A 9,880-nucleotide genomic window follows, 5' to 3' on the forward strand; every position below is an offset into this window, starting at 1 on the left:
ATACAAATAAAGGATTCATTTCAATTTTTTCAACCACAAGACGACTTTTTATTGAATGATATCGAAAAGTGATTTTTGGAATGATGTAATGAGCTATTTAGGAAGTTAATTTAAGAAATGTTCGAATGTCATCCTCAAAGGCATGTCAAGAATGTTATTACCTTCTCGACATTAAACCATTGATAAACATTGAATATCTAACCTTCATCCACTAAACATTTTTTACCTATAATTATAGACCACTAATTTTTGAGGCACTTTAAAATGTTATAAAATATCCAATAAATATCATACCCTAGATAGGAGCAATGACAACTATTCATCAGATGAAAAAACAAAGCATTTAGCTTTTTAAATAATAATTTCTAATTTAGTATTAATTTTTTTTAAAAAAAAATTATGCAATAGGTATAAATTTGGCACCTTACACTTTCCCAAACCTTAAAAGGTAAAAGAAAAATAAAAATTTTAACTAAATAAAAAAAAAGATGTCACCTTTTTTATTTCTTCAACTTTTTATTTGGTATTTAAATAAGGAAATCATATTCTTTAATATTATTTTATTATTTCTTTAATGTTTTTTAGAAATGAAATATATTCTTATTATTTGACAAATGAATTCAATTGAGTCTAAATTCTTAAATTTTTAAAGAAAAATAGTATGAAATCGGATAGGTAATATATCAAACTAAAAATTTGGATTCTTAAAATATATGATTTAAGTTTGAAATTTTGAATAAAGTTGCCAACAAAAAATCATATATAATATAAAAAAAATGAAATAAAACTATAAAACAATTTAATCATGATTATTATTTTTATTTAACAATGTGATGATTACCATTTTTTTGATGTGACGTGAAATAATGTAGAATAGAATTGATATTTATTAAAAGTTTAGATGTCATCTTTAAAGGAGGCCAAGTAATTCCAATATCCCACCATCATTTCATCAAATAATTCACGCAATAAATACCTAAAACCCAAAATAAATACCCTGTCAGCTAGTAATTCAATAAATTATATTATAGAAAAAATCATTGTTGGATAAGAAAAAGTGACATGAAGCAACAACAACCTTTTATTCACGACATTTCAAATCACGTGAATAACATTGCAAGAAAGTTCAAAAAATGTGTTGTATGCGTAGGACAATCACGTGAATAACACTTCAAGAAAGTTCAAAGAAGCTGCTGTTTGCGTAGGATAAGTAGGAAACAGTGTATTGTTTGTATGTTTGAAACATAATATTTTACGGCTATCAAAACTGTATATATATATACATGGATAAAACTGTATTTTTATTTAACAATGTGATGATTATCATTTTTTGATGTGGCGTGAAATAATGTAGAATAGAATTTTTCAGACCTTAAAAACATAAAAGAAAAATAAAATTTTAAATAATGAATTTTAAGAAAAATGATGCAATGATGCCTTTTATCTTAATTTGAAGAAAAATAATGAAATTGAAAAAGACAAAAATTAAAATATGAAAAAGGAAAATAGAAAAATGAAATTTATTATCATTTTTCATCATCTTTTGTTTGATCTTTTATTTCCTTTTTTTTTGTATTTAAATAAAAGAAAATCACATTCCTTAATATTATTTTCTTATTTTTTTAAAAAAAAAATGAAACATATTATTATTATTATTTGAAAAATGAATTTAATTGAATTTAAATTATTAAATTTATGGAGGAAAATGATATGATACCGACATATCAAGCAAAAAATCTATGGTGTGAAAATGTATTGTTAAATTTAAGCTCTTGAATTAGGGTGTGGAAAAATGCTTGACTACAAATGATTTTATATGTGACATAAAAAAATGAAATCTATCATTATTTTAATTTAACCATGCCATGATTAGCATTCATTATTTTTTTTTTATGACGTAAAAACATGTAGAATAGAATGTGCGTGACATTTATTAAATTAATTCAAGGAATGTACATATGTCACTTTCAAAGTAGCCAAGTAATTCCAAGATGCCACCATCCTTTCATCAAACAATTCATAAGCTTTAAATATCCAAACTCTATCCACCACACACCTATCAATTGCAATAAATACCTAACTCTTGTAAGCCACTAATTCAACCGATTTCAAATGCACTAAGAATTAATCCAATAAATTATATTCTAAAAGAAGCCATTCATTGGATAAGAAAAAGAGACATTTTAAACCATGTATCCATCGAAGGAAAAATGATAGAAAGATTAGGGTACAGTATAATATTGAATAAATATGTATCAAAAAGTAGGACTTACAATTTGATTTTATTATTTTGTACTTAAGCATTCTATTTCTTTATATCATTTTTCGTATTTAATTCCTTTATTTGTACTCTTTTATAATAATTTAGATTTTATCATATATTTACAATTTTTTAGATTTTATCATATGTTTACAATTTTGGAAGGTATTGAATTTATACCTTAGGAGTTCCTTTTGTTAAATATATAACAAGAGATGATATATAGAAGATTAGAAAGTAATTTTCATAGAATGTTAAAAATTTTGATACACAAAATACAAATTACTTGAATATAAAATTCTATCAAGGATAAATATGAATTTATTAAGCATAAACTTCCAAGTTTATGCTTTTACATTCTTGAGGAATTTAATCTATATATATATATATTGCTATTGGCTTGAACATTGGCCTTGCAATAGACTAAATATTTCACATTGCCAAAACTTTTTCGTGACCACTCAATTAATAAAGGAAAAGACACAATTAAAATAAATAAACAAAAGAAAAAAAGATTAGAAAAATAAAATTTATTATCATTTTTCATCATCTTTTGTTTGATCTTTTATTTCCTTTTTTTTGTATTTAAATAAAAGAAAATCACATTCCTTAATATTATTTTCTTATTTTTTTTTTCTAAAAAAATGAAACATATTATTATTATTATTATTTGAAAAATAAATTCAATTGAATTGAAATTATTAAATTTATGGAGGAAAATGATATGATACCGACATATCAAGCACAAAATCTATGATGTGAAAATATATTGTTAAATTTAAGCTCTTGAATTAGGGTGTGGAAAAATGCTTGATTACAAATGATTTTATATGTGATATAAAAAAATGAAATCTATCATTATTTTTATTTAACCATGCCATGATTAGCATTCATTATTATTTTTTTTATATGACGTAAAAACATGGAGAATAGAATGTGCGTGACATTTATTAAATTAATTCAAGAAATGTACATATGTCACTTTCAAAGTAGCCAAGTAATTCCAAGATGCCACCATCCTTTCATCAAACAATTCATGAGCTTTAAATATCCAAACTCTATCCACCACACACCTATCAATTGCAATAAATACCTAACTCTTGTAAGCCACTAATTCAACCGATTTCAAATGCACTAAGAATTAATCCAATAAATTATATTCTAAAAGAAGTCATTCATTGGATAAGAAAAAGAGACATTTTAAACCATGTATCCATCGAAGGAAAAATGATAGAAAGATTAGGGTACAGTATAATATTGAATAAATATGTATCAAAAAGTAGGACTTACAATTTGATTTTATTATTTTGTACTTAAGTATTCTATTTCTTTATATTTTGATGTCATTTTTCGTATTTAATTCCTTTATTCGTACTCTTTTATAATAATTTAGATTTTATCATATATTTATAATTTTGGAAGGTATTGAATTTATACCTTAGGAGTTCCTTTTGTTAAATATATAACAAGAGATGATATATAGAAGATTAGAAAGTAAATTATTTTCATAGAATGTTAAAATTTTTGATATACAAAATACAAATTACTTGAATATAAAATCCTATCAAGGATAAATATGAATTTATTAAGCATAAACTTCCAAGTTTATGCTTTTACATTCTTGAGGAATTTAATCTATATATATATATATATATATATATATATATATATATATTGCTATTGGCTTGAACATTGGCCTTGCAATAGACTAAATATTTCACATTGACAAAACTTTTTCGTGACCACTCAATTAATAAAGGAAAATACAATTTTCGTGACCACTCAATTAATAAAGGAAAAGACACAATTAAAATAAATAAACAAAAGAAAAAAAGAGTTGTGCTCCTTCTTACCACACAACTAATAAATTCTATCATATTTGACTCAATGGTGTTATCTGAACTTTCCAACCTGGGTTGGAAAAATATATTAGGGACTTTTTCATCACATTCTATTAATATTAAAGAAAAAAACATAGAAATAAAGGAAAAAAATTGTTAAAAAAATAATTTTATTATATTTGGATTCATTATGAAAAATGTAATTAAAATTTGTTAGAAATTTATATATTTTAAAATTATTTAATTTTTATTTAAAAGAGAAAAAAATAAGTGAAATAGGTTTAAAGTAGTATATAAAAATGATTTATTGATTTTTAATTTTTTTTTTGTTCAATTTTTTTTATTCCACGTTTGTTTTTTCTCTTGCATTTTTTTCTTCATATAAAAGAAAAAAAATAAAGAAATAAGAGATAAGGAAAGGGAAAGTACATGTGCATTTTCTCTCCACCACACAACTTTATAGTAAAGGGACCACCTTCTAAGCTATACCTAAGAGGCGCTTTATTTAATGGCAAATCTAAAGAATAAAATTTTAGATCATCTCTATAAGACTTCTTTCATTTATCTCAACGATTCTTTGAAGTGCTTTGTTATTTTTAAACTTCTATCTTCCTTGCAATTGTAGAAAACACATCTTCTTTGGATCATCATCTGGTTTCATAGTCAAGTTGATCAGATGGGTATCCTAATCCAACCTACCATCCCATGTTTTCAAGGAAATGGATATGATACTTGGAGAATAAAGATGAAGACTCTTTTTATTTCCGAAGATCTATGGGAGCTTGTGGATAAGGGTTATATAGAAGAGGAAATTCCAGGAGATGCTATCAGAGATGTACGAAAGAATGATGCTAAGGCATTGTTTTTTATTCAACAAGCAATCACAGAGAGTATTTTCCCTCAAATTTCAAAGGCAACAAAGTCTAAGGAAGCATGGGACACTCTGCAAACAAAATATCAAACCACAAGCCTGGTACTTGCATTATTGATTAGTCGCAATGTATTGAATTTTTAGATTCAGTCAAATAAAGTAATATATATATATATGTTTCCAACTAATTTGTAAGATTAGAATGTGTTGTTCTAAGAAGGGTTCTGACTACAGCTTTATATTAATGGGTTGTTGGATAATATATTTAGGAGTTTATTTGAGTTTGGTTGCTTATTTAATGGCAAGTATGATGGATAATATTTGGGTTCAACCCAATTAGATTTCTTATCTTTCATCCTGAACTCTTTTTAAGTGCTTTATTATTTTTTAACTTCTCTATTCTACGAAGGCATCTTTTGCTTATTATTGTTAACGAAATAATGATATAATAGATCACTTCCATTCACTTCACTTTAGTTGAATTCACTTTTATTTGAGAGGATTGAAAGACCTAATAAATACTTAGGCTATGTTTGATTTCCAAACGTAGGAAGAAAACAATAAAATAAAATAAAATTTTAAACAAAATTATTCTCTCATGGTTTTATGATGAAAAACTTAAACATAATTAAAATTAATTAAAAAATATTTATTTTAAAATTATTTAACCTTTACACAAAATAGTTAAAATAACTTAAATGAGTTTGAAGCAATGTAGAAATATAATTAATTAATTTTCAAACTATTTTTTATTTTCAATTGTTTCTTTTACTTTTTTTTTTCTTTTCTTTATATTTCCCCTCAAATTTCTTGGGTGCTTCTAACAACAGTGCAGAATTGCTGAATTAACTCAGGTTCTGATTTGAATTAGGTTGCAGCTCAAGATGGAGATGGCAGCCAAACTGACATCCCAGTCATGGATGACTCTGTGTATGGGGCAGCAGCGAATGGCGACATTGAAGCTCTGAAGAAAATTCCAGCGTCCGAATTTCATGCCCAATTAAGCCCAAAGCATAACACAATACTCCATATTGCAAGTGAATTCGGTCAAATAGAGTGTGTGAATTGGATCCTTGATTTTCCTTCATCTTCATCTCTACTGCAACGCCCTAATTTGAATGAGGACACTCCCCTTCACCTTGCAGCAAGGGAAAGGCATTTGGATGTCGTGGAAGCTCTTATAAATGCTGCAAGAGAACCTACCCTAGATATTGAAACTGGAGTTGGAGCAGATAAGGAGATGTTGATCAGGATGACAAATAAGGGGAAAAACACAGCCTTGCATGAGGCAGTGCGATTTAACCATTATGATGTGGTGAAGTTATTGATTGAGAAGGACCCCGAGTTTAACTATGGTGCTAATGATTCAGGTACGACTCCTCTTTACATGGCTGCGGAGAGAGGATTTACGCGCTTGGTGGAACTAATCATTGAGAAAAGTAGTACTTCACCCGCTTACATTGGCTTCATGGGTAGAACAGCCTTGCACGCAGCTGTAATACGCGATGACTACGGTAGTATGCTCACAATACTAATGATTATGTTATCCCCACATATGTAGACTAAAAGGGAAAATGCCTTTATTTATTTCATTCATTTACTTAATTTTCTTAAACTTTTTTTCCTTTATCTATTAATCAGGAATGACAAAGACGATACTGGAATGGAATCCAGACCTCACCAAAGAAGTAGATAAGAAGGGATGGTCTCCACTTCACTATGCTGCAGAGAGAGGTTGTGATCAAGAAATAGTGAAGCTATTGCTAGAAAATTCAGAAACGAGTGTGGCCCACCTTAGGAGCAAAGATGGGAAGAAGACTGCCCTTCATATTGCATCTTTCCACCATCATACAAAAATAGTAGAGGAGATCCTATCTCACTCTCCTGGTTGTCGGGAGCAGGTCGATGACAAGGGAAATAATGTTTTTCACTTTGCCATGATGAAAGAGGGAGACGATGATTTTAACCCCAGTAATTACTTCGACAATTATTGGTTAGAGTTGGGAGGACTTGTAAATGAGAAAAATGCTCAAGGAAACACACCCATCCACCTGCTCTCTCTTAATCAAATTTCAGATTTTTCGTTCATATACGGCATCAAAGTAGATCCGAAGGCGTACAACAATGAAGACTTGACAGCTTATGACATAATTTTGAGGGCCAAAGAGGACATTTCCGAGAAAAAGGTAAGGCTCCCACTTAACTTCAATTATGTGTTTATTGGCAAATGCTGGTTTAATTTACCACGTTTCTCATTTCTTTGAGTTGTGTTATTTTTTGTTATTTTTGGTATGTTTGGATTCCTTCAATCTAAACTTACCATCATTTCAGCCATAGCCAATCGCTTCATGTTGGGAATAAGATCCATCGTCGAAGCATTAGCTAGCTTTTTATTTTCTTGTCTCCAAAGTTTCAGGATGGGATAATAGAGAAAAGGAAAAGAAAGAAATAAAGGAAAAAAAATTACAAAATGTTTATTTCATTTCATTGTTCATTGAGAAATTATGCAAAAGAAATTTAAATTTAAGAGGAATGTACTTAGCATAAACTTTTTTTTCATTAAAAAAAGGGAAATGGGAAGAAAAATTGTGAGTATATTTTATTTAGTAATTTTTTTTTATCATTTTTTCACTTGTATCCAAATATTGAAAAAAAAAAAACAAACAAACAAACAAAACCATTTTTATTAATTTTTTTTTCCAGTACTTTCCAAAATGAAATGTAGTTTAAGATTAATTTGAGGAAAAGAAAAGGAAAAACATAAGAAAATAAAAAGTTAAAAACAATTTATAGAATTTTCTTTTATTTCATTCTTCATAAAAAAAGTTGAAAAAAAAATAAATTGTTGAGAAATGCACTCTATACAAACTTTTTCCACTCTTTCTAAGGAAAATATTTTAATTTTTCCATTTTTTTATTTATATTTTCATGGGTTCTTCTCAAACTATATTTGGTTCATGAAAAACACTAAAACTTTGTTTATTTTGTTGTATTTTTTTTTTTTTCTATTTTCTTCTCATAACATTTTCCCTTAGGGTTGTTTTTAGAAATAAATATAGCCTTATCATTTGTTTTCGCTTTTTTCTTTTTTATGACTAAAATAGTTTTAAGATTTCTCAAGAACCAAACATAACATCAAGAAAATATTTTTTCTTTTCCACATTTTAATTATTTTTATCATATTTTAAAGCGTGAATAGGATATATAGTTAATTAAATTTTATTGTCTTTTTTTTTCCTTTTTATCCTCATGGAATTATTACCCATACCTCCTAGATGAAAAAATATTGTAAAACTAAAGGACGATAAGAGTGCAATCCTTTTTTTTTTTTTTAATTTATCTTTTACCTACTACTATTATTATTATTATTATTATTATTATCATTATTAATATGACTCATGTTTATCTTTGTTGTCGAGATAATTGCAAAACATCCATTCCAAATCTTATGAGAGTTAAAAAATCAAAATAATTAAAAATGAAAGGAAAGTTTGAACATTTTTCCATGTTTCTAAATTAATTGGATTTATTGAATAATTTATGTTGATGTTCATAGTTAAATAAATTGGCACTCATCATACTATTTTATTAAGAAGTTTTGGAACAAACAAGTAGATTAACCCCAAATCTCGAGAAATAAATAAGCTTGATTTGATGTATTTAATTAAAGGTTGGTTAAGTTTGATTGATTTATCACTTGTATCAGATTTCCATTCAGCTTGTTTACCCACCAACGAGTGACTTAATGTGAAAAAAATGGATTCATCAATTGAATTAAATTTAAATGTTCCTCACATCTGATTTCAGGATGATATCCAACGTTCCTTGAAGATAGCTATGGCTGAAATTAGTGCTTCGTTTTGTGAGGAGGAAACTAAGAGACGGGAGAAAAAGAAAGAAAGGAAAGAATACATCTCTCAATTACAAAAACAAGGGAAAACCCACTTGATAGTTTCTGCGCTTATAACAACAGTCACTTTTGCTGCGGGTTTCACCTTGCCCGGTGGTTACAAAGAGGATGATGGCAAGGCAATTTTATCAAAGAAAGCAGCTTTCGGAGCATTTGTTGTGACGGATACCATAGCCATGGTATCTTCACTATGCGCCGTATTTCTTCACTTTTTTATGACCATGCGCAAACGTGGGGAGTACCTTGAAAAACACTTACTTTGGGCCTTTGGTTTGACCATGGTTGGGATGGGAGCAATGGCCATCGCGTTCGCAACCGGCTTGTACGCTGTTTTACCGCATTCCTCGGGCCTTTCAGTTCTCACTTGCATCCTCTGCTCTTGCTTTTTCCTCTCCATTGCAGTTGAATATTGTTTATTTTGGAGAGGTACGATTTCGGAAATCATAAACAAAATAATTGACAAAATCCTCGTTGCTTCTGAAAGAAAAGAAAATGCAGATGCGTAGATGAGGGCTCCCGAATCGATCTTTGGATGAGCTATTTTCTGAGAGGAGAGAGAGAACCGGCTCTGAGCTAACTGATATCGGAAGCAAGGAAAGCTGAAAGTAGGGAATCAAAATATACTCATTTGAATTTGTATTGGAATGGGAATTATATTTTAAATCTGGGTGGAGTATTGAACTCATTTGTCAATGGAGAATAATGTTAGTATTGGAATTCAACAAGATTTTTTAATCTACACAACCCAATATTTTATGAATTGGGGTTGGACTGGGCCGGCCCAACCTGGAAACATCTTCCACGCCTTCCATTATTAAATAGATGTGGAAGGCAGCGCTGCAAACAAAAGGCACCATTATTAAATATGGTGCAAAATATCTTTTGGGTGAAGGTTAAGTCACAGACTCACATGTCAAAAAAGTTAACTAAAATGTTAGTGCATCGAAAACATGTTAACTTAATATGCAATCAATAAAAAGAACATTATGCCCCATTTT

General features: G+C 28.4%; 1 protein-coding gene across 1 annotated transcript; it reads left to right on the forward strand.

Moving 5' to 3' along the window:
- Positions 1-4,813: 4,813 nt before the first annotated feature.
- Positions 4,814-9,604, forward strand: LOC117914918 (protein ACCELERATED CELL DEATH 6-like). The gene is made up of 4 exons (XM_034830439.1): positions 4,814-5,074; positions 5,844-6,486; positions 6,614-7,158; positions 8,780-9,604. Exons 1-4 carry the CDS (start codon positions 4,847-4,849, stop codon positions 9,386-9,388), a joined length of 2,025 nt encoding a protein of 674 aa, XP_034686330.1. The 5' UTR covers positions 4,814-4,846; the 3' UTR covers positions 9,389-9,604.
- The last annotated feature ends 276 nt before the right edge of the window (positions 9,605-9,880 follow it).

Source organism: Vitis riparia, chromosome 5 (assembly GCF_004353265.1).
Source record: "Vitis riparia cultivar Riparia Gloire de Montpellier isolate 1030 chromosome 5, EGFV_Vit.rip_1.0, whole genome shotgun sequence".
NCBI lineage: Eukaryota > Viridiplantae > Streptophyta > Magnoliopsida > Vitales > Vitaceae > Vitis > Vitis riparia.